General features: G+C 39.3%; 1 protein-coding gene across 6 annotated transcripts in view; it reads left to right on the top strand.

Moving 5' to 3' along the window:
* BCL2L13 (BCL2 like 13) overlaps positions 1–25,581 on the top strand; it is a 41,814-nt gene extending 16,233 nt beyond the window's left edge. For 4 of the 6 annotated variants that reach the window (XM_081210310.1, XM_081210311.1, XM_081210312.1 and 1 more), the window contains exons 3-7: positions 1,155–1,262; positions 2,798–2,954; positions 7,354–7,423; positions 11,305–11,448; positions 18,950–25,581. In XM_081210310.1, coding sequence (XP_081066436.1) covers positions 1,155–1,262; positions 2,798–2,954; positions 7,354–7,423; positions 11,305–11,448; positions 18,950–19,750 — 1,280 coding nt within the window. In that variant the 3' untranslated portion in view covers positions 19,751–25,581. Of the gene's footprint in view, positions 1–1,154; positions 1,263–2,797; positions 2,955–7,353; positions 7,424–11,304; positions 11,449–11,885; positions 12,358–18,949 lie in introns of those variants that run through there. The other 2 variants (XR_014012106.1, XM_081210314.1) reach the window with 2 other exon arrangements.
* Positions 25,582–25,929: the final 348 nt, after the last annotated feature.

Genomic DNA, 25,929 nt, shown 5'->3' with positions numbered 1-25,929 from the left:
GTAATATCCGTATTAAAATCTGATAGAAGAATATGGTTTTCAAGTAAAGACACTTAAGTATCTGGGTTTCTCTAGTGAAAAGGGAGTGAGCGCATACAGTTTTATTTGTCTGATTAAACTGTTTTGTGAGTCTGGTAGCAAAAACTCCAGCATCCATAAAAATGAAAGAAAAACATTTTTCATGTATTAACTTAAAGTGGAGTTCTGAAATAATTAAACAAATGGCCTGCAAACATTTTTGCATGGTGTGGACATTAAAATAAGCCACAGTTTACCTTAAACCTTGCTTTAATCATTTCTTCAAGCAAACCATGTGGTAACTTTGGTTTATTTCTGGCTTTCTTCTTGTAGTTTGTTTGAAACAGAACATGGTCTAGGTTTGAATCCTATATCAAACTATACTATGGCTTGTTTGAGCTATGCAGGCATCATATGGTGGGTGGGGGTGTCATGTGGGGACCTGCATGGCGGGGGACACAAATTCGTGTTTAAGCTATAGTTAAATGCAAACAAGGCCACTAAGTATAGGAAAACATCTCCAGAATTAGAAGACAACTTTCTTTCAACAGATTTTACTGTTAGAACAAAGTAGATTCTTACATTTCAAGGAGACTGTGTTAATGTTTTGTAATGCTGGATCACTAATGTTTGGATGTTTCTTCCTTTCTGTTGAAACACTCTCAGCAATTTATACTGCTGGGGAGATTAGAACTTCATCAATTTGGCATGTCATATATTTGTTGGGAAAAGTCATTTTCTTTATTAAATTTCTTCCACTTACTTTCATAAATACAAATTTATAGCACTAATATACATGTCTACTTAGAAGTAAGTCCCATTGAACACAACTCTGTCATCCCTTTTCATTTGCCATGCTGAGGGGGCCTTAGCTAAATGCACATGGGATTGCAACCTTGTTTATTTTTCTTAGGGAATTTTTTCCTCACTAGAAATGATTTGTTGTGTGAGAAATTGACCTGGATGCTCTTGTGCCATAAACACTAATTCCTACCTATTTTTATAGTGAACTGAAGTTCTTTTGCTTTGATAGAACTGCAAGTGTTTGTAATTGATGAATATTTGTTGCTCTTTTGCATATCCTATGCATATCCTAAGAATCTACCTTTTTAGCTGAACTTTTTTGCTTGTTTCAGTGACTGATCCATCTGCGGTCTCACAAGCTTTAGATAAGGAAATCCTGGAGAAAGTTAAAGCAGAAATTGAGGAGGAATTGAAACATCTTGATGAAGAAATTTTGGAAGGTCTGTGCAAGTTGGTGGACTTACTTTCTTGGTTTCTTATGTTATGTTCATAATTTCAGAGGGAATATTAATTCATGTTTATGAGAATTATGTATTATAAGCCAATGTAATACACATTTCAAACTGTAAGTGAAAACAGCTGTATTTTCAAAGGGAAAATGCAGTCAAAGATTAGTGCAGGTTCTTCAGATGTATTATAACCCAATATAATAAATACACAGTTCCAACTTCAAGTAAGATTGCTATTGAAGTTTTATTTTCTTTTTGCAATAGCTGCCTTAGATGAGACATAATTATGTTCGTGCAAAATTACAGACTAGTTATTTTTATTGGTTCTGTATGCTTAAGTGCAAATTCTACCTTAGAAATGTTTATTTTATATTTTCTGTCCCACCAGGAAGGGTATTAGGGCACTCCTCTCTCTAACCTCAGCATTTGTAATTTTAATCATACACTAAAGGCAAGGATGGGGATCCTATTTCAGTTGTTGGACTACAGTCTCATCATCCCTTACTACTGGCCATACCAGGTGGGACTAAAGAGATTTGGGGGTCCAAAAGCATTTGGAGAGATGCATGCTCTTCATCCTTGATTTAAATATTGTTCAGCCAAGTTAAATATATCTATGATTTTATGTTTTGTTTTACACCAGCCTGATAATTATTATATTAAAAGGAGCTATGCACATCATAAATATGTACTTTTGAGCCCTGGTGATTGCAGTGGGATATATTTGGCTCATCTACATATTAATCATAGGATCACAGAACTGTAGAGTTGGAGAGGACCCCCAAGGGTAATTTAGTCCAACTGCTTACAATGCAGGAATGTCAGCTAAAGCAGCCATGACAGATGGCCATCCAACCTCTGCTTAAAAACGTTCAAAGAAGTAGAGGCCATCACCTCCTGAGGGAGTCTGTTCCACTGTCTTAACGGCACTTAGTCGGAATCTCCTTGTAGCTTGATCCATTAGCATGGGTCCTATCTTCCAGAGCAGAAGAAAATAAGCTTGCTCCATCAGCCATGTGATAACTCTTTAGATATTTGAAGATGGCAATCTCAGTCTCCTCTTTTGCAGGCTAAATATACCCAACTCCCTCAAACGTTTTCATAAAGCTTGGTTTCCAGACCCTTGAACATCTTGATTGCCCTCCTCTGCACACATCTTGGGTTATATACCTTATTAATTGGCACTCTGGTACAATGTAAGATTGTACTAGTTACCAATTGCTGAAAAACAGAAGGGAAAGAGTCCTCTTTTTTTTTTTGAATTCTGCTTGTAGGTTTCACACAGGCATCTAGCTGGCCACTCTGAGAACAGGATGCTGGACTAGATGGGCAATTGGCCTGGTGCAGCAAGCTCTTATGTTCTTAACCAGCTAAGTCATATTTGGAGCAGACCCAGTAAAATCAGTTGACTTAAGTTAGTCATGACTGATTAAGTTAGTCAATTGATTTCAGTGGCTCTGCTCCAAGTATGACTTACTATTTCAATCTCACTAACAGTATGAAATCTCTCTCTTTTTTTATTTCAGCTTTTACCAGCACAGGCTTTGACTGCCACACATCTCCAGTATTCAGTCCTGCCAACCCAGAGACTTCAATAGAAGATTGCTTAGCTCATCTGGGAGAGAAAGTATTCCAAGAATTGAAAGAACCTCTTCAAAAGGCATTAGAGACCCTACTTAGCAAGTGAGTTCTCATTTGCTTTGCTCAGCAGGGAAGGTACTTGCTCTTAAAATTCTCACAAATACAGTAATATTGATTATCTGACTATATTTTGGCACAACTACTTCTAAACCTGATTCACTTTCCTTCCTTAATTATGCACTTGATATGAAGTGAGCTAACAATTTCTCATCATTTAAACTTACGAACATCAGTACACTACAATAAAAACAACTTCTTTCAAAGCCACTGCTTATTCTGATAGCTGTAAATGCCCGAATGTTTTCCTTATTAGACAGTAGTCAGGGTAGAGTCCTTCCTCCTAAGTGTTTAAAATCTGGATGCTGTACTACAATGCCATGGGGCTAATACTGATATCTCTATATTTTAGGTACCCCAGATGTTGCCAAACATATATTGGGTGCACTTCTGCTATTGGAACTACTTCCCCATTCTCATAGTGGGAGCGCTTCTGGCCTTTAATAAGAGGGACAAGTAGGAAGTAATAGAAAAATTGCGTTGAGGTAGCACAGACACGTGTTTCATGTAAGTCAGTCTGCTTTTTTTTCCATATAGCAGGGTAGACCCTCAATGTTGACATGAGATAGGGAGTAGGTCATTTCATTGAATTATTCCAAATGAATATGTAGAGCTGGTATATTATAAAACAAAAGTACTGACATTTGATTGTTAGTAATACAAGTATCGGAGGGATAAGATAATTGATTCCACAATAGCTTGATAAATTTGGCAGTTCCTGTCTATTGTAAAGCTGCATAGGATTTTGCCATATTGATTACAGCCAGCACTTTTTACCTCACTCTGCTGCATGTAGTGGCAATGTATAGAAGTTCAGGTCTGAAAAGCAACTTTTTTCATAGTTTGAAAATAAAACACAATAGAAAACTTTCTATATTCTACTATGCCTTATCTGAAAGTTGAACCACTCATGTTAATAATACAAACTATCACATCTTTATTTACGGCAGTTCTCCTTGTATAGACAGTCATTACCATTCAGAAAAGCAGTTGTAGAGCAAAAAAGGGAAACAGAGCTTTTTGCCAGTATTTATAAGCCCTTCTTACATAAGTCAGTGTTGAAAGGTGCTGAGATACTGTATACAAGCAGTTCCTTGAATTATTCTTCTTCTAAAACTGTCACAAACATTTGGTATAAATTTGACTTCATTACACATCTACCAGTATCAGGCTTTGTTCATTTTAAGTTAAGATACAGAAAATCACAGGAACACTTTAAGATTGCTTTGCCTAAATCAGGGGTTCTCAACTTTCTCCCCACGGGGCCCACTTGACATGGGTGAAAATTACTGAGCCTCACCTGTCAAAAAAGATGGTGCAGAGGCAGAGCCAGTCACAACATGGTGATAGATGGAGGCAGAGTTTGGCATAATCAGCAGGCAATTACTGGCATCACCTTCTACAGATACCTAATACATATTTGGAAATTACAAAATTCTTTCCCACTGTATTTTTCTTGTGGCAAGGATTTCCACAGCTCAGCTTTCCTCAAGCTTAAGTACAGATGTTTAATCTTGAGGTATTATGACAGACCCCCAAGTTAAGAAGAATTTGCTGATCCAGAGGTTCTAAGTGGAGAAGGCTTTTTCCTTTATATTTTCCTCTCCCACCCTTGCATGTGTCTCTATAGTATTTTTGTCCATCTTGTCATTTCTCCTTGTTAGATCTTATCTCGCCCCCCCTCTGAAAGCAGCCAGCTGTTTTCATCCCTCCGCCCTGGTCCTTTTTACTACCTTCACTTATTTATGCTAATAGTTTTTCTCTCTTAGCCCATTCTGTTGTATTCCCCATTGAATTATTATTATTAACAATAAATATATTTTTTCTCATCTAAATTCCTTTAACACCTCCTCTGACTCTTCCTCTTAGAGAAGGGAGACCTGCCATGAACTTCTGTCTCCCAGCCATCTTTACACTCAGCATGCAAGGAGTGGCTGGGGAAACCCAGCCAGATGGGTGGGGTATAAATAATAAATTGTTATTAAATTATTATATTGCATATCTTTTGCTATATGCATACCTACTTCCACAGATTACTTACTGGTTCCCAATAGCTTGGAGAAAGATGGAGACTTTGACTGAAGTTGTATGAAAGCTTTTGTTTTCAGCATTGGGATTATTATTATTATTTTTTTCAACAGTCCCAATTTAATACTTTTTTACAGCTCCCTCCCAAGGTCAAGCTGATGCCTTTAATATAAAGTTTTTATTGTCAGCTGAAAGTGTTTCATTTCCTTAGAGCAATTTGTTGAAATGTGCTGAACTTGGGAGTTGTGCCTTAAATGTAATTTGTGTTAGGTTGGCTTTTTGATGCTATTTTGAATGGATGGGTTATAGATTCTTAATTATACATTGCCTTATATGTGCAGTATTGAGATAGAAGGAAGTCTCAAAGATTAGAAAACAATTGTGAAAAGGATCAAAATGCCTAGCTCCCAGACCACTATTTTATTATGTTTATACTTTGCTTTTTAACTAGGATTCGCTCCCAGATAACTATAATGCACATACTGCTGTGAAATGAGCCAGAGTCTGGCACCTTGTGATGTCTGAATCTGGGCTTGTGGTTTGTTTCTCTCCAAACAAACTGGGGGTTGTAACCAAGGTTTGTTCTTGGTTACTGCTGGTGAGTGAAAAACCTGTCTCTGGAGCTAGATTTGTGATGGCTGTTCTACACACGCAGCTCATCGCTGATGTTTTGATTCATTTTAAGATCTTTGAGTTAAGAAATTGCAGCACAAGTGGAAGCTTCTATATTTGGTAAATTTAATTATCTAGCAGATTGATCAAAATCTATAGCAAATGATGTGGGAAAGTTATTTAATTGTCCTACACGTAGTTGTTCTGTGAACATGTAGATGCTTTCAAAAATCTGCAGTATAGTCTTCTATTGAAACTGTAAGTCATTTATATTGTTGACATGGTGATATGAAGGTTTCCAGCCCTCGTGTACTGAGTACAGTAGATGTAGCAGACCAGCTGTCCTTAAGCTAGACTCAATAAATGCATTTAACCCTTGCTCAGGACATGCTCATGAAAGAAGTAGGAAAATGCGGATTAGGGAAAAAAACCTGCTAAGCATGGAGTGTTGTGTTTGTTGAAAAACAACATACAAAGGTCAATCAGAAGGAAATATATCCAGTAGCATCTCATGGGGCCAGTGCTGGAACAATTTAGTCCTATGTAGGTCTAAAAATTTCACTTCTGTCCTCCACCTGCATGTTAAGAGGTAAAGATATATATATGCATATGGAAACTTGCCAATCACCTGGGTTGAGTTGGTTAACCTGTCACTTTAGGCTGTGATGCACTGGGTGAAAATAGTGGCCAGTTCACTTCTTCCCCACTGCTGCTGCACTGCAGGGGTCTAAACCATGTTTTGGCTTAGTGTTGTACCCAAACCCTGGTTCATGGTTTGTTTTTCACAAACAAATCACAAGCATTTGGCTTCAGCCTGTGGTTTGTATGGAGAGAGACAAATCTTGAGTCTGGGTTTTGAGGTAACACTATGCCAAACCATGGCTTAGCTCCCAGAAGCAGGGGAAGAACAAAGTGACCACAATTTTTGCTCCATGTACCAGCATACTGCATGTTTACTTTTAAAACATCCTTAAGCTTAACTGTGATTTAAAGGTAATATCACTCTTACATAGTTTAAGCAGCTTGATCCTGTGCTTATTTAGATGTGTTTAGTGGGGCTACTTCCAGGTAAGTGTACATAGAATTGTGACATATACACACAGTAATGGGAGTTTCTCCTCTCTCTCAGATTTTGCATTCAGTCACATGTTCAGTAGGTGGGCAAGCAAGAATTGTTACTATATCTTAGTATCCAGTCAGCAGACCAGACCCAGATCTTGCCCACCTGTTCATCACCTGACATTTTATGACACAGAATAATTCAGACTTGAAAATAACAATTGGGAGTGCACTCTAAGTGGGCTCCCAGTTCTCCCCTTCAGCTGCAAATATCTTGCTGAGCCATCCCCACAGAAATTGGGCCTTGTAGTTGCAGTGGAAGCACCTGCTCAGACACCACTGGCTCTGGTTTTGGCTGTGCCTCAACAGGTTCCTGATTGCAGCCATCCCATGGAAGTCACTGACCACAATAAAAGTAGTACTAAGGTGGCAACTCCTGAAGGAGTTCAGTTGTAGTATTATAGTATTAAGTTTTTTGTCAGTTGTCTGCATGAGCTGATTCAACAAAAATTGTACAAATCATTTCACCAACTCTGTAATCTAATATTACTAGAATTGACATATCTCTCTGTGCTACTATTACCATTTCAAGACTGTGCAGAAATTGTTGAAAAGGGAGTTATGCCTTCTTGTTTTGCCTTTGCTTTGCTTTTTAAAATCTTGTGTTTTGGTTTTATTTGTACAGACCAGTAACTTACAAGGAATACAAGGAGAGGACACAGGAAGCATCAGCTCATGCCAGTGGATGGAGCAAGGTACTTGCCAAATCACCCTCACTTTGAATTGACTAGATATCCATTATAGACCTGTGCCAATTTAAGGACTCAGTACTCTGTTTTATCTGCCTCATCTGTACCGTACTGCATGTTCCAGGTTTTATTAGCACTTAAGTATAGGAGTAAGTGTAGTTGGTACATTATTACTATGATATTTAATATGATTCTGCAGTCAAACAGCAAACAGGAAGTCAGTATATGGAGGTTCTCCTCTTTCTCTTTTAAAAAAAGCAAAATTCTAGCCCTTTTGGGTGGTAAAGAAGTATGATTGTGTGTTATCTGTGTAGCGAAACACCATGAGAGGGGGAGGCTGAGCAACATTTCAGGTAGTGATGATGGGTAATACCTCAGTTTTGTTTATAGGACTTTCTTCCATAATCATTAGAACCAGAATAAATAAAATAAGCAAATATATGCACATACTGAATTTAGTTATTCAAATTTCTTTTCATAATAGCGGATCTGAGTTACTTTCTGGCAAAACTTGCTTTACTTTGAATAGAGAGTGACCATGGTCTCTCTTGTAGGACAGATTTACAGGCAGAATTACTTTTCAAAGCTCAAATAATAGTAGTAGTGACTTGGAGCACTTTATCTGTTTACATCTGATAGGTTAGGCCACATTCCTTCCTAGAAAACGATGGCTTTTGATCTTCATCACTTTTTGGGTCTCTGGGATCAACTTAAGCCATGTCCTAGACATTGGGCTTCCACTGAAAGAAGTTGATGCTGCAACATGGTTGCTTGCAGACTTTAGGGTGATGCCAGTGTGCCATGCACTTAATTGGCTGTCAAGAGACTCCGAGTCTGCTGCTGGTGTTCTTAGGAAAAGCAGCATTGGTCCAGCATAACTTTGGAAACATTTCCTCCTGTATAAGGTCCCTTGCTCTTCTTGATCAGCTTTATTGGATGTCCATTCTAGTGTTATGAGAAAAGAAGAAAAACATTTCTTTACTCACTTTCTCCATGCCATGCATAATTGTACAAACTTCTGTCTTACCACTCCGTAGTCACCTTTTTTCTAACTAAAAAGTCCTAAAATGCTGCAACCTTTCTTCATACGGGAGTTGCTTCGTCCCTTTGATCATTTTGGTTGCTCTTTTCTGAACCTTTCCAAAACTACAATATCCTTTTTGAGGTGACCAGAACTGTACACAGTATTCCAAATGTGATCACACCATACCTCTACCAGTCTTTTTAGAAAATGCAGTGTCTGCAATTTATAGACTTTTCTGTAACATCTTTTTGACTACATACTCTAACAACATGATTGCTGATGCAGATAAAGCTTGCAAAACAGGTTGCGTTGAAAACAATCTTTATTGGAATTACCACTTTTACCCAGTGGCTATTTTTCTTGAAAACCTGCCCTTTAACAGAGGATTTTGAAGGGAAATGAAAAGAATTAAGAATCCTTCCATCCTATACAGTTTCTAAACTGATAAACTAAAGGAGAATACAAAAGTCACCATGAGAAATCTTTAAAAGTTTTGAACTTACCTGCAAGGAGCTAAAAATGTCATTTGCTTTCTTGCAAACCAAATGTTGATTGGGTTTTTTTATTGAGTGTCTTCTAGGTTGAGAGGAAATAAAACAGCTATAGTTGGAAGGTGGCAAATGTTCCTCTTTTTTCAAAACAACAAAAAACATTGCATTCTGATAAAATCTTTCTCTACTGAGTTACAACTTTTTGATACCAGAGCTGGAATCCAAAGAAATACTTTGGCTCACAGAAAGGGTTGTGTTAGTCCAGTGGAATTTTTCACTTTCAGCATCTGATAACCGTAACACATCAGAGTAGCTTACAAACTCTCCTGAGTTTCAAAATAAGGTCACTTGGTATAGGGAGCTATTGTTTAAGGAAACAAATCGGGCCTGAAAGCACTTTCGGACTCATGGAACTAGTTTATGGTTCTTTGGAACCTGGCCTAGGAAACTCAAACTGCTCTTATGGCTCTGAACTTCTTTTGTATAAATATAATTTGTCCAAATGACAAAGGGAAAGGGAAATAATTACTGTTGCTGAACAGGATGAAGGTGAGGAAGGGACTTTATCTGAATGATTTTTATTTTTTGTAAGTACTGTATAATTATTTTATATAGCATCCACAACAGAAATTGAACGTGACATTTTGCATTAAGGAAAAGGAAATTTGGTGTATGGGTGAGAGACAAACCTTAGACTGAGCAGGAGGAGGCAGAGATGCAGATGGTTTTCATTCTTTCCTTTGTAGGGGATAGGGTTCTCCATTGGTATAGTAGTGGGGCTGATGGGTGTATCTCTATTAGTGCTCAAATTGCATTTTCAGTAGCATTTTTCTTCCCACCCCAGCACAGACTTTTACAACTTTATCCATGTCCCATATCCAGATGGATCTCCCTTTGCCAAGCATTTGGTGTTGTTGCTGTGGTTTCCTTCCTCTCCCTATAATCCTTCAGGTCACGGTTACAGTCCAACATGGTGTGTATTTCCATAGAAGTCAGCCCTGGGGTATTCTATGGGGGTTACAACCATGTAAATGTATACAGGATGACTTTCCTGAAGACATGGATTCCAAATGCATTCAGAGAGAACAAAGCATGACTATTTCACTCTAAATGCATAGCACAGAAGGAGCCAGTTGTATCCAGTTTTCTGTTAACAGAAATAAGCCCATCTTTTTCCTTGTGAAGCACTCATAGACATTTCAATCTCATAGAAGCTGCCGGGTTCTTAAAGGGTTAGACATATAGTACATCAATTAGTTTTTAATGAATGTTTTCAAATAGATTCTTTTCAGCCCATCAGATATTTATTTCAGGTACTAATTGTTCCAATTCTATTTTATGATTGAATGGAAAAGATACTGTCACTTGGTGCTATGTTTGCTAAAAGCCCATAATGAAAGGGCTTAGTATCTTGGTGGCCCTATGGGAGAGAGCCATAGTTACCACTCGTGTTAGGGAGCTTATTTGGAGTAAAGTGGATCTCTCTGGGTTGAAGCTTCAAGACTCCAAGACAGCATTGACTTTCTCTCATCACAGATATTCACATAAAAATACCCTTTTAGGTGCTAGCTAATTTCTTTCAAGTCTGTTGGAATATCTTGCAAGAGAAGATAAATCAGTATTGACTCTTCTTTGGGATAAAGTCAAAAATAGAGAGTGGTATCGCTTGGTAATTCCAGAAATTTGATCAGATAGTGGTGATTTAATTGAAAAGTCACTGTTAAAGAAGGTACAGAATGTTACCCTGTTGCCAGTAATGCATTCTTTGCATTTGAAAGTCCTTGAAGCTGATACTGAAATTGTTTTTCTTGGTGTTGTATGGAGTGTTTGAAGATTATAATGTAGCACAGCAGCAAAACTTTCCAGTCCACTTTACGTTGGGTCACTTGAAGAAGGGATACCTAGGTCCATTATTCTCCTCCCTTTCAAATTGCTGTTACCATCCTGACCGCCTGTTCATTTTAAACAGTGGAGACCCTGCAACAGTAGCAGCAACTCATTTACCTGCCCAAGAAGTAGTGAGAGGTAGGGAATGATGAATTGAGAACTCATTGCCTGATTCTTGAGACTAGATTGACCCACTGACTAATCTGCTTTTTGGCCAGGGTTCTGTGTTCTATGTATTCTCTTTCTTAACTGAGTACTTGAAAAAGATTATTAATATTTATATTTATATGGGCTTAATGTTGCCTCCTTCAAAGCTGCCCTCCCACCATGCTTGTATCTCATGTCCATGCATGCAAAATTAAAGTACTTACGCAATAAATGTATTTAGCACTCTTTGGTACAGTGGCAGGATTTTCTTCCAAACTACTGCAATTCCTCATCATGTCTCTTCCTCGCCTACCCTTTCTTCACTCTTCACTCCCAAGGTTTTAGTGCCTCTGGTGATCCTTCAGCGATTCCTGATGGAACTGACAAGACAGGGCAAAGAACCACTTGGGGCACTGCTGAATTTTGGAGTGACCTACCTGGAAGACTATGTTGCAGATTATATCATCCAGCAAGGTGGATGGGTAAGGAAGTTAAATGTCCAACTGTATCTTCCTCCAGAGTTGATGAACAGATATGTGCATCTCTCTGTACAACAGTTGTATTTAAGATTTACTAACTGTTCAAAGGAAATCAGTGTTGATTTTTTTGTCCATAGCAGAACATATAGATATTATTTAGGATAATGAACAAGAACAAAGGTAACAGCATTATTTTTAAATTGATCTTAATTAAAATGCATTGGTCTTCATATGAGTTTAGTTCTGTTTTCGTGGGGCAGCAGACTTGAGCTACCTCACAGTCATGAACAAATTCAGATTATGCATTTAGATTGAGCTTGTTTTAATTTTATTGAATTTCTCAGAGTGCTTTAAGTTGTATTTCTCTAGATTCCTGTGTGAAATGGGTTAAGAAAAAATGGGTTCTACTTAAAGTGCTATTTGAAAATTCTGTTTTGAAGGTACAACGAAACCCTCTAAGAATATCCAGGCCCCCTCCCTCCCATCTGTTTCTTACAACTTGATAGTTGAACTGGAGCACAGTGAGCATACAGATTATTCCTCTCTGGGAGATAGAACACTGCCAGATTTAAACAGAATTAATCTGGGATTAGTGAAATGACTCCCAAGTTGTTTTTATTCTGAAAGTAAAGCTGTTCAGTGGTTAGAAAATCTAAATAGCAAAAACATACTAATAACCTTTAAAATTATATATTTTTCATATTTTGATTTTGTAAAGTGTACTAGGAGGGTGCAAACAGTGGTTTTACCAGGGGCTTTCCCCTCACCCTCATCTTCTTTGTGCCCTTATTTTCTCATAAGAATAAATATGTTTCTTGACTGTACAAATTGCATATTTGCCTGGTGCAAGAGCTGGTGTTTAGATTATGCCTTTATGACTTCCACTTCCTGCAGAATAAACAATGACTCCTACATCTGGTTATGCTTTGGGCCTTGATTTAATGAAATGTCTTAGATTTTTTGTTTTTGGCCAGTAGATAACTTCTTGCATTGTGCCCTCCTGTTTCTTTTGATGTTTTGGTACCCTCAGAAGACTGTGTTCCATACCTCAACGACTTCTGTAAAGCCTTTTATAAACATGCGTGTCACAATGCATAGTTGCTTCTGAAAACACACAGCAGCCTAGCTGTGTCTAAGAGGGAGGGAATGTTCACTGTGTGACTGTTTGTAGTTGACTTGGCAGTTCCATGAACCATGCACTTATCTATTCACCTCTAGCCAGGCATAAAATTGGACTGACAGAAGCTGCATAACCAACAGGGCAGAGCTATTTTTGAAATGGTGCAGGAAAGGTGAAGAAAGAATTGAAATGGTGATAATTTTTAAACTGAATAAAAGTTGCCATGATTAACTACTCTGTGGTTAAGAGTAAGATCTTGGGTATTTTGATCTTGATCTTCATGTCATTATGCACAAGGTTCAGTAATGGTAGCACAGCAGAATTGGAGAATTAGCTGTGGTACTGTCCCTGAGCTGCTTAATCCCAATGTGTAAGGTTCAGCTAGACCTCCTAAATTTCCGGTCATGGTGAACCTATCCAAGGAAGAAGAAACAACAATGTGTATTGGGGGGTAGGAGATAGCTTAAAAGCTGTTTAAAGACTAAAATCACTTAAATATTCATCTACTCCAGCAGAGGCAAGGAATGGATTAGTTAAGAATGTCTTAACTCTCTGTGTTCCATTAGTCATTAAAGAGTATGTCATGAGGGTCTCCCAGTTCCTTGCACGAAAGTCACAAATAGTCTTTCTATAGATTTAGAACTTTGTGCAAACATCAGGTCTTTCTACAGAGGAAGCAGTGGCAAAAAACGGTACAACCTCAGGAGCTTTAGTAAATGGAAATAATCCAGACTGAATGAGCTATTTTGTAGACTAGGAAAATAATTACAGTGGTGCCTCGCAAGACGAAAAGAATCCGTTCTGTGATTCTCTTCGTCTAGCTGTTTTTTCGTCTTGCGAAACAAGCCCATTGACGGATTAGCGCTATTAGCGGCTTTTAGCGGTTTTTAGCGGCTTATCTGCTGATCAGATCAGCTGATAAGCGGCTTAGCGGCTTAGAAAAAGGGGGGAGAGGGGAAAAAACCAGCAGGAACTCGCAAGACATTGTCGTCTTGCAAAGCAAGCCCATAGGAAATTCGTTTTGCGAAGCACCTCCAAAATGGAAAACTCTTTCGTCTAGCGAGTTGTCCGTCTTGCGAGGCATTCGTCTTGCGGGGCACCACTGTAGACTGAAGTAAAAAATAGTCATGCAACATGGAACACACTTGGAGCAATAAGATACTACAAACTGAATATATAGAATCTTAATGTCGGATTCATCACCCAGTGCCATCATTGTGTAATGGAACATCAGTCAAGAGTAGATTTCCTGATATTTGGAGGATTTTTGCAGAAATGGCAACCTTTAAGAAGAAGATTGGTTCTGGGAATAAGTCCCATAGAACTCAGCTAGGCTTGTTTCTAAATAGACCTGCATAAGATTATGCTGCAAGACTATAAAAGTTAAATGTAGCACATTAAAAAAGGTAATGTCCTCCTTTTCATTGTTCTGATGGTTTCCAGACATTTTTTCTATGTTGCTTTTCCTTTTCTAATGAGAAGTTGTGTTGCACACATTTTGAGTGTGAGCAGTGAGTAACAAGTAACGTTCTTCAGTGAAATCTGCATTAAGTCTGCTTTTGTAGTAATTTCAATATCAGGAAGAATCAAAATGCAGTTGCAGTTTCTAAGTTCTCATAAAGTTTTGCATATGTAAGCAATAGCTTCTGACCTAAAAGAAACAGAGTCATGCAATGTTGTTGGTTACTGAACTTGAAAAGGATTATAAGAACAATGCAGAATATATACTTTTGCTTTACTTCTCTTCTTGTAAGGCAGTAGATTGGTTTGCTTTGAATTCATTTTCAAGGTAGCAGTGTACTTCTTTAATCATAAGAGGCAGAGATCTAGCTCTGAGCATTTTTGTAGACATAGCTTGCTCTCTAGACATTGTTGATGGAAACCAGAAGAGTCACAGAAAGGTTCCATGTTTTCCACTGGGTCATAACAAAAAACGTTCATTCTAATTTGGCAGCAGCTTAGCTCTACAGCTTGCCCTGAAGCTGTATTAGGGCACAAACAAATTGATGTGCAGTGCGCATACTCCCTCCCCTTTCTCTGTTCACTCTCCCTCTGTTTGCTGTGTCTGCTGCATCAGAAACTTCTCTTGGAAAAGTGCAGAGTAAGAACAGTCAGTTTGGGTAAGACTTTACTACTGAAGTAGTATAATTATGCTTTAAAAGTGTCAACCTTGTCCTAATTTCCAGTGTTTCATCCACATTGAAAAGGACTTGTGGGAGATCTGAGAAGAGAGATGACTAACTATTTTTGCTTAAAAGTTGTTATTCTGCTTTGTCACCAGTTTACATGCTTGTGGCTTGTTCTGCTTTAATAATCTCTGCATGAAAGTATAATTAAATGCCTTTGGAAACTTGCACATCCATTTGACTTGTAAAGAAGCTGCAATGCACAATTAAAGTCTAAAGTATTGCTTTCCTTGCCATTGCGATTGTGATTGAGTTTATAGAATGATACGGAAAGCAGGCTACTTCCCCTAGTGCTTGACTCTGGGTTTTATTTTCAGTCTTGGCATTGTTGTTGTCCTTAGAAGTGTAAAGTAATCGTTCAGTTTTTAAAACTGAAGTTGGTGGTAAGTAGCTGTGTTTTATACTCTGATGGTAGTGGTATAAGAACAAACTTCATTTCCGTTTTGAACTTGATAATTTCATTCTTATTAGAAAGACAACCAGGATCTTCCACCAAGGTTTGTTTGCTTAACAAAAATTATATTCTGCTTCAGTGTAGTAAAACCTCTAAGCATCTTGCTCTTCAGACTATTAATAGTGGCATACTTTTAGTGAAAAAACAAAATTGTCTGGTTCTTTATTCCAAGATTTGACTCTGGATGACAAGGGAGAAATCTTTAGGCAATGTATTAAAATAGCAGCATGCTTTGTTGGAGAGTGCGTTTTGTAAGAGAGTAAAAGAATGTACCTTTATTCAGACTTCACTTGCTTACAGAAGTGAGATAATGGAATCCAGGATAACATAATGGATGGTGTAATTTTAAAATAATAATTGCTGGAAGGGATATATCAATAAATGCTAGCTGGAGATTTGTAGGCTTGTGAGACATTATTGACTTTTATAAAGGAGTCTACTGCAGATTTCAGTATCAGATAACAATTCCTGTTTTAGATGGCTTACCTCTTGACTTAGTTTCTCCTCTCTTCTTGAAAATGGAATATTGTGGACTGAAATATGTAGTACATAACACTGTATTTGACAAGGGGAGGTCCTATTTAATAGGTAGTGTTGCTTGTACAGACTAACTGCTCCTGGAAGGAGAGTTCCTGTGTCTTTTTGTATGCTTTTCTAAGTGAAATGAGCAAGTGTTTGTTTTTAGCAGCATGGGTAGCGTGACTGATTAATTTTAGATCTACCTGATACTTAGCATTTTTACTCTTGACTGTTTTGAAATACTAAAACAAATCATTGGGATCCTGCATATGCAGTTTAAATTTGTTTATATTTGTAACCTGTTCCTATGTCCAAAGTCTCAGGACAGTGAATGAAAAGCATAAGAATCCTATTAGGACAAAATAAAGTTGGGCTTAGAGAAGACTCCATAACCTTCAGCACTCTCTTGCTTCACTGCATACTAGAGACAGCTTCACCCACCTTCCTCGGTGCCTGCTATCCCACACACTTACACTCTTCTGTGTCTCAACCCCTTCCATAGTGTCTATTTCTCTCTCTTATTGAGGTTGTTCCTACTCCTTCAGCTGACACCTAGGGGAGCAGCCTCTTAACCTATTCTTCTCCCCACCACCCCCAAGCCTGGAAAGCCAACCTCTTCAGGAGCCTGCACTCTCAAATTTGAGATTGTCTAAGATGTCTTTTCCTTCATTGCTACTTAATATTCCATGGCTCTATCTTTTCCATTATTTCTTTTTTTAACTGCTAATTCCTGGCACATTTGAAAGCTGTTAAATTGCACTCTGAAGACCTTTGTGTGACCTTCAGATAAGAACAGCACTGTTGATGTACGAAGATTAAGTATAACACCTCAAGTGGCATAAAATAGCCTGTTCTGTGGATCATGTGGTACAGATAAAAGGATTCTGTAGCCTGTGGTGCAGTTTGTGCTGAAATGGAGGTAACAACAACTTTCCTTTATGAAGCTAAGAAATCTATTTGAGTAGTATTGCTGGCTACATGTAACTGAGAATTCCACACTCATTGTTGGGGAAGGGCTGTAGCTCAGTGGTAGAGCACATGTTCTGCGTGTAAAAGCGAGTCAGTGTCAACAGTACTAAGAAAGATGGACCCAATGATCTGACTTGTTATAAGGCAACTTACAATGTTCTCATTTGTAGTATACACAGCTTAATGTTATTCATCTTGGGGCATAATCTTTCAAGTCAGATACTAGATTATTTAATGAAACCGCCTAGATAATTGCATCAGAGTGTCTGTCTTCAAAAATTAGCAAAATTGTTTTGCAGAAACTTAGTATTTGTAGAATGATCTTCCCTGGGCAAGTTTTGTGTCCTCAATTAAGTAAAATACAGGGCCAATAAGGTTAAGTTGTATGAAACAATATAAGCGAAATGACACTGGGAGTGATATTAATTGAACTCAACTCTCTAGAAGTAATATTTCAGAAGTTAGGCCTCTGGTGCCTAACACATTTTTTATTCTTTCTTAGTATTGATTTATTTTAAAACATACTCTACTTGTTTTTATTTTTTTAAAAAAACCTACTAATATATCTTTGATGCTACCTGTGCAGACCTCTTCTCAATATTCCTTTGGTTTTCTGATGCAGGTTCATTGTTGATTAGAATATCACAAACATCTGATGGGAGGGCCTGTCTGCAGTATAGTGCTCTGTGTTCTGATTTTTGTTTTACATGACTCTGGTGCTGAAGCAAGGGTGAATAGTGCAAGCTAGCCTGGAGCTATGAAGAGGGCAGAGGAGTGGGAACAATTCATAGCAGAATAACATGTACTCTTCACCATAAAGCTCCTGAGCTCATGAGACAGCTTGATCAGCACGGAAAGAGGGTGGATGGGGATTTACTGAGTAATTACTTTCTGTGTGGTGGCAGTCCAGCCCCGATGCAGCTTTCTGCATGTGCCACATTCCATTAGCACAGATGGATAGTTGTGAAAGGCAGCCATCAACAGAAGCTCTGAGAGCTTTGCTTGAAGGATGCCTGAGTGGTTCTGGTTAGCAATGCTCCAATATTCTTTGTATATTAACATCATCTCTCTATACAGATACCAGATTATTATTATTTTTTTAAAAAGTTCAATTAATTCAAATAGGCTTTGAATTTTTATAAGTTATGAAGAAATTCTGTTATGTCTATGGGTGACTCTTGAATAGATTTCTAGAAATAAAAAAGTAACTCCTATGCAGTACAATTTCAGTTGAGGCACTTTCCTAATAGAATCAGCATTCACCATAGAGTATGTGAGAGATTGCTACAGAACTACAGTTGTACCTTGGAAGTCAAACGGAATCCGTCCTAGAAGTCCGTTCAACTTCCAAAATGTTCGGGAACCAAGGCACAGCTTCTGATTGGCTGCATGTGTATTGTGAAATAATGTACATCAGATTCATGTGTTATGCTCATAACAGTCCTGTGAAATAGGTTAGGGTGAGTGATCCTGACTTTTGTGTGCATGCACACACATAGAATTTCATAATAGTAGAGAACTGAATCCAGGTCTCTTTCCCATATCCAAGTACAATACTTTTGTCTCAAACCAGACAGAAGACAATTACTGTTCAATACTTAGTTTTTACAATATGCAAACCTCTTTAAGTATTAAAGTTTTGTTGCCTCTCCCCCCCCCCCATAATTGCATGCATCTGCACTTTGGTGGAAACCCGTTGTATCCATTGGCTGTTCAACTACTGTATTTTTCGTCCTATAGGACGCACCAGCCCATAGGACGAACCTAGGTTCTTTTTTGGGGGGGATAAAGGGAAAAAAATATTTCCCCCCCCCAGCCGCGGCTTCAGTGCGCCCCGCGCTCTGGGCAGCCTGCTATCCGCTGTCTGCCCGAAGCGCGGGGCGCTCAGCTACAGCCGCCCCGCGCAGCAGGCTGCTATCCGCAGCCTAGGGAGCCCTGCGGGAACTCCCACGGGCTCCCCAGGCTTGCTGATAGCTTCCTGAAGCCTGGAGAGCAAGAGGGGTCGGTGCGCACCGACCCCTCTCGCTCTCCAAGCTTCAGCGAAAGCCTGCATTCGCCCCATAGGACGCACACAGATTTCCCCTTAATTTTTGGAGGGGAAAAAGTGCATCCTATAGGGCGAAAAATACGGTATATGTAGCAATTATACTTTCTCTGGGTCGTTCTGAATTAAGGCTACCATTCTTCTGTAATATGGTTGTATCATGTAAAATTAAGTGCTGCTAACTTCATTGATTATGTGCATTTTTCTTCTAGGGTACTGTTTTTAGTTTGGATTCTGAAGAAGAGGAGTACCACGGAATAATTGCCGAAGATAGCAATGACATCTACATCCTAACTAGTGACAACTCAGGCCAGGTGAGCCCTCCTGAGTCACCCACAGTGACAACATCTTGGCAGTCGGAGAGCTTGCCAGTTTCTTTGTCGGCTAGTCAGAGTTGGCATACTGAGAGCTTACCTGTCTCGTTGGGGCCTGAGTCTTGGCAGCAAGTGGCTATGGATCCTGAAGAAGTGAAGAGTTTGGACAGCAATGGAGGTGGGGAAGAAAGGAGTGAAAATAACTCTTCAAACTCTGATATTGTTCATGTTGAAAAGGAGGAGATACCAGAGGGGGTGGAGGAAACAGTGGTGTCAGAAGTGGTCCTGCAGGCTGACCCTGCAAAGTCTGCTTCCCCAGAACCTCCAACTGCATTGCTGGAGCCAGAAGCTGAAATTGTGTCTCTTAAAAAGCCAGGCCCCTCTGCACCTTCACATACAGAACATCAGAAAGAGGGGAAAGAGGTGCTGCTGCCAGAACCTGAAGCTCCAGCCTTGAGTAAACTTGTCCAGTCAGAAGAAAAAGCTACCCCCAAACCTGAAAGAATTCTGCCTCCAGAAGAAGAAATAAAGACCAGAAAGGGAAGCTATTCTGAAGAAAAGGAAGAGAAGACTCCTGCTGGAGAGGAGAAACCCATCCTCTTACCAGAAGGCAAATCAATTCTACTATATGGTGGGGCAGCTGCAGTGGCCATCCTAGCTGTGGCAGTAGGTGTAGCACTAGCATTGAGGAAGAAGTAGTGAATGCCTCTCCTCAAGGAGGTAGCGCCTGAATCTACACTTAGTTGCATTGGCTGAGGGTTGTGGTGCCTGCTGTTAATGGGAAATTCATGTAGCAAAAAGGGTGATGGGCCAAGGGTACACTATAAAGCTAAGCCTGGGGACAATCATGTTTTTAGTGGACTGGTATCGGATCTTCCTGTTTAACATATAGGGGTGTCATTTTGAAAACCCCTGCACATTTAATATGTATGTATAACTGAGAAATGGGGATGCTTATACACTGGAAACCGGCACAGAACATTCCAGGGGAAAAGGAAAGTTTGTTGTTATCCCTGGAGATTTCCCTTCCATAAGCTGCTCTTGCAGCTTCCTGGTTCCCCTTTAACCTCTTGAATGAGAGGCTCAGTGTAGCATGAGGTTGGTAGCTCTTTTGTCTCGGCTTCCTCAGGTATTGCACAGCTCCTCTTGACCTCCCAGATCTCTTTTAAACCCCAGTGGGTTAGTGCTACTTCAATACAGTGGTACCTCGGGTTAAGAACTTCTTTCTTTCTAGAGGTCCATTCTTAACCTGAAACTGTTCTTAACCTGAGCTACCACTTTAGCTAATGGGGCCTCTCGCTGCCGCCGTGCCACTGCTGCGCGATTTCTGTTCTCATCCTGAAGCAAAGTTCTTAACCTGAGGTACTATTTCTGGGTTATCGGAGTCTGTAACCTGAAGCGTCTGTAACCCAAGGTACCACTGTACCTCTTTGCTTTATACCTTTTCTACCCCCTCATATATATTTAATGAAATTCTTAAAGCTATTTAATGTTGGGTGGGTAAAGCAATAGTCTCCCATGCAGGGATGAAATTATAAGAGTTTGGTGGGAAGACATATTCTTTGATCCCTCATGTGTATCTGATCTCTGCAACTTTTGTGTTTTCCCTCTCCCTTTGCCCTTTTAATGCATCCTGTTTTTTATATCTGTTTAGTTATCAAAGAGACCCTTTTATCATTCTGATGAATAAAAAGGAGAAATGTTCAGCAGTTGTAAGCTGAACTGGCACCACTTGCAAAGTCAAAATATAAGCACCTGCTTTGGACATCTTTTCCCTGTTGTGTTTGCACAAATTCAAGAGTGAAAGACGCTTAGCCTTAAATTGACCTTGACCACTGATAAAAAGCCAAGCACAAGGTCTTCAAAGAAATGAAGTCACGTAGTTCAACCGAAGCAGCATTGTGCTGTCCCTCCCAGTTGTTTGCCTGGTTTTGGCTGTAGAGTGAATGGTGACCTGAAAGCCAGTAAGTCATGTAAACTTGCCAGATAATAGCTACCTGTGGAAAGTTTATTTTTAATCCAGCCAGGTATGATTTCTACCCAAGAGGAAAGAAATAAGATATGTCTTATCAGTGTTTGGTGCTGTGTGTGTGAGATGGAAACAAAATTTAAATATTACTCTGTTGGTGTTTGCTGGCTCTATGGAGTGGAAGCTCTCATGTCCTTCAAGCGATTGCTGCAGCTTGTTTGGGCTGCTGAGATGTGTATAAATCAAAAGTAAAAAAATATATGACCTTTTTAAAACTTTTTAAAATATCCAAGCTCCACCATAGTAGACATATTCAAACTTTCCCCCTCCTTATTCTGCTAACCAAAGGATGCCGAATGAACCCCTCCCCCCTCTCCTGTACTAATTGGATATGATTACCTGTCTGGCAATCAGGTACCTCTTTACTATAGTGCTATTTAGGAATGTGAAAGTGTTGAGTAGTGGTTTTCTCTAGTTCCTTGCCATAGCTGCCTTTTCCAGTTACCCTCTGCAGAACAGATGATCAGGAAATTCCTAAGATTCCCTTCAACCACATTTGTAGGCTGAACTTCTCCATTCATGTATTGTAAATAAAAGAATCATCATCTCAAATTAACACATGTATACTCATCATGTGGCAGTGATTTTCTTCTTCAGTGCGTGTGTTAACACGTTACATTTTGGAGGCAATGTCTTGGCAACATGTGGCCTATTCATTATGACCTGTGTTGAATTTTTTTGTTGCAAAAATTCTTAAGGCTCAATTGCTTCTTAACAAACAAAAAACCAACAATTTCAATTCATTTTAGGGGTGTGATAGTAAATAGAATATGCTCTTTTGCCACAGGAAGCATCCTATAGCCATTCCTAGAATTCATAGACAGACTATGTAGCAAATTGCTACAGGTCTCAGTGTATGTGATGCAAGTAAAAGTAAAGTTAACTCTGACCGTTAGGTCCAGTCGTGGACGACTGTGGGGGTTGCGGCGCTCATCTTGCTCTGTAGGCCAAGGGAGCCGGCATTTGTCCACAGACAGCTTCTGGGTCATGTGGCCAGCATGACTAAGCCGCTTCTGGCAAACCAGAGCAGCGCACGGAAACACCGTTTACCTTCCCGCCGGAGTGGTACCTATTTACTTGCACTTTGACTTTGACTTTACTTGCTAGGCAGGCAGGAACTAGGACCGAACAACGGGCGCTCATCCCGTTGTAGGGATTTGAACCGCCGACCTTCTAATCGGCAAGCCCTAGGCTCTTAATTAGATGCAATTTAAAGGGAAAGTAAGGAGGTGAAAGACACTCTTAAGAGTCTTTGAGCTTTAGCCTAGTTTCATTTTTAATCCATTCACCTTTCAAAATCTCAAATTTATTATTACTTATTTCATGTTGTTGTAATTGCAATTTACTCCTGAAACTTCACTGGGCAGGCCCTTATTCAGTGTAGTTTTGATTTACATTTAATGAGTGATAGTTGCCAGTATGACAGTCTGCATTCCTGTTTACCATAAAACTGTCTTCCATCTTACTATAATGGTCACTTGATTGTTTGGAGCATCCAGGATGTCTGATGGCAAAAGTAATTGCAGTCAGCCATAGTTTTAGCACAGTAGCCAAGTTGATGAGGGTTTGGCTCTAATGATTGTGAAGTAGGGCGGAAGTATCCTTACACACGTTGTGTTAGAAAGCCTGGGTTTACTATCGGTTGGCTATTTGAGAGGAAGCCACTGCCAGTCTCGCCTCCCTGGTGAGTATGCATGTATAATACATAGTTTGTGCACACAAGAGGTTATCTTCCCACATTACATGCACACCTACAAATGCTGTATGTGAAGTGTCCTCTAACCATATGGGAATTTTTGCTTTTTGATTCAGCAGGATGGGAACTTTGCCATGGCGGTTGGGAGTTCCTGGTTAGGTAATTTCCAATGCTTTTTTCTAGTGCTGTCTTTGTTACCCATTTTCCAGAATAAAGTGCCTCAGTGTATTCCAATGGGCTTTAACAGTTTTCCTTTTTTATATTTGCCTGCTTTCTATTGTCCAATAGTGAGTATTCTTGAGCTATAGCTCCAAAAGCCTTTGGGGAAAAACCTCCCATGCTGGAGGAAGGTAAAATAAATCATAGCTGCTATGTCATTAGATATTAGCATTGTTGCAAGAGTTAATATAGCTCAATAGTACCATTTTGGGTTCTCAGTATTTAGAGATGCCCTAGTATTAGACCAATTCAACCGATAATAGACGGGAATGGTCTATAGCTCTCAATAAATTTGATGGTTTGAAATGGATGTTGTTTCCTCTGTGTGCATATTTGCAAAACTCTTCTTTCTCCACTACATACCCTCTTAAATATGAGTTATGCATGCTTTGAAATAAGCCCCTCCCTTATCTGCTAGGGCTATTGCCAATACAAATTCTCATTTTTCTAGCAGGCACTACAAATTAATTAGGATAAACCGGTACTGTTTTTCTTTTTCCAATACTAAGGTCATGTGTTTGGCCCGGGGGTGGGCAAGAGAGACAATGGGCAACTGTAGATTGGTATTCTTCACCTGTTAATTTCGCTAGTTTCAAAATGCTAAAAAGAACGTTAGATGAAAGATTAAAGGGTGTAGAACTGTGAACTGCCACTTTCAACCATTGACCAGTAATAATCTGTTCTATTTTCTGTAGGTTTCTGAAATAAGTGTGTGTGGGGGGTAGTCTTTTCCTGAAGATATTAGGGCTTCAAGATGAAATAGGACTTGGTAAAGGTGTCTCATACTATAATTTCTCTTATTCTGTGATATATAGTCATACATTTATTTAGTTGGTTCAGACGAATGTCTGTTTTTAGCAGTGAGATGGATGCTTTGAAGCAGTGTTATTTCACAGCTTTTCTTGAAGCATCACTAGAGAAGGGCTAGTCTGTTTATAAATTAACAACTAACATTCTATACTCTGGCAACAGTACTTCTCAGGGTTAATGTTCATATAGCACAGGCAACAGGCTGGAGTCTATATGGTTTTTGGAGCTGCAAACAAACTATTTAGGAGAAATCATGAACATATGTGTTATTATGTTAGCAGTAACAGGCATAGAGGTGGACTTTTAGAAATGTATTCCATGTGAAATTGTGTCACCTAGAGGTACCCATTTATATACTGTACTATTTATGAGCAGGGTGGTCTACAATTCTGCATTGGAACAACTAAAATTATTAGACTGTACCATACAAACCAAGCCACAAATGCACATTCAGACAACAGTGTGGCTGCCATCCTCTCTCAGCCCCCCCCCCCAAAAAAAAATCCAGTGGGCAGGTGGCTGCCATTGAAAACCTCTTTCCTGTCCAGGCAAGCAACAAGGCAAGAAGCAGCAGCTTAAGTCTAATTTGACCACCTTTCTTAGGGGTGATAGGTGTGTTGCTCCCTGTGGCTTGTATTAGAGTTGGCTGAAATAAGCCCAGTTACTTATTTAAGAACAAAAGAAAAGCAGGAAGTAGCTGGACTTTTATCCCAGTAAATCTAAAATTGATTCCCTAACTCTCACCCACTCCTGCACTGATTTCTGGTGCTGTAGCAGTCTTGTTTGGCAGCAGCAGGGAAGCTTCAGGGAGACATGTTTGATATGTTGCATACTAAAACTGCAGTAGCTACTGGAAAAACTATGTTTCCCAGAAGCTAGTTGCAACAGGGAGGAGGCTATTCCTGCAGCTGCTGCAGTAATTCTCTTAATTTGTGGTTAAAGGAAAGCAGGTTTGTCTTGTAATACTTCATATATCAACCCCAGAACTCTTTATTTCCACGGCTAGAAAGCTGAGTTTGATTACATTGTTATTCCTTAAGTGATGCCCTCTAACTACTGATCATGAGGACTTAAAGCAAATTTTGTCTAGGAACTGTCCTAGCAGAATTGTAGACCAAACCAATGCAGACTTTCAGACATTGCTCATTTAAGTAGAACCTATTTTACCTCTGATAATGCTTTAAGTTATGTTGGAAGAGATTGAAGCTTGGTTGCACTCTAAAAGATTATGGATTTTGATTGTGAGAGCAAAAGAGATGAGATAAACGAAAGGCTATATAACAAACCACAATTTATCCCCTCTATAGAGCTCCAAAACTGTAAAAGCAACTCATCAGCATATGGGTTAAAAGCCTATTTCAATCCTGTTCATACAAAAGCATAGAGGATTTGAGTTATGACTAGGTTTTAGAAAAAAAATTGTGTTTGCTTCTAGTGAATTCCTAAAACAATTGGTTGATTTTCAATAAGCAGCAAATTTGCATTCTGAAATACTGATGTGACATGCAAATCAGTTAAGTGTTCAAGGAACTGCATTTTTCTAATTCCTTATGCAAGTACAGCATTTTCAAAATTACTGTCTGAAGCCTTTTGTGCCATTTGATGAATTAAAAAAACTTGCTATTTCCAGTGTTAAAAAGGAGTTACCAGCTCCCTCATCTACTGTTTATAAATTGAAGGGGTATGTTTATTTTTCCTCTGCTGATGGCGCTTTGTTGTAAGACCCATTGCCCCTAGCCCTCAGTTGCACTTTAATAAAGTCAGTTTTGAAGAAAAGATGTGTGGTTTTTCCTTCTGTTTAGTACAGGTGTGGGTAAGCTGGTAGGCCTGAGGATTGAATATGGCCATGCACAGCTCCCCATCTGACACACACGGCTCTTTTGGGGCTCTAACCCCTGCCCCATACATGCCCACTACTGCTTTTGCCAGTCTGGAAAGTGTCACATGATGCTTTTTGCTTGTCTGGATGGAGGGGTGGTGGTATAAAACCTTTGATTTTTCTGTGGTACGGTAGCTGTGTTCGAGCCACAGGAGTTGCATCTGTTATTCCACCCACTTTTCCTCTAACACCAATATTAACACTCTGGCTGCTGGTAATGGCTTCCCTTTAAATTCTGAAACACA

Source organism: Podarcis bocagei (genome assembly GCF_964188305.1).
Source record: "Podarcis bocagei genome assembly, chromosome: 10".
NCBI lineage: Eukaryota > Metazoa > Chordata > Lepidosauria > Squamata > Lacertidae > Podarcis > Podarcis bocagei.
This window is presented reverse-complemented; position numbering and strand designations above follow the sequence as displayed.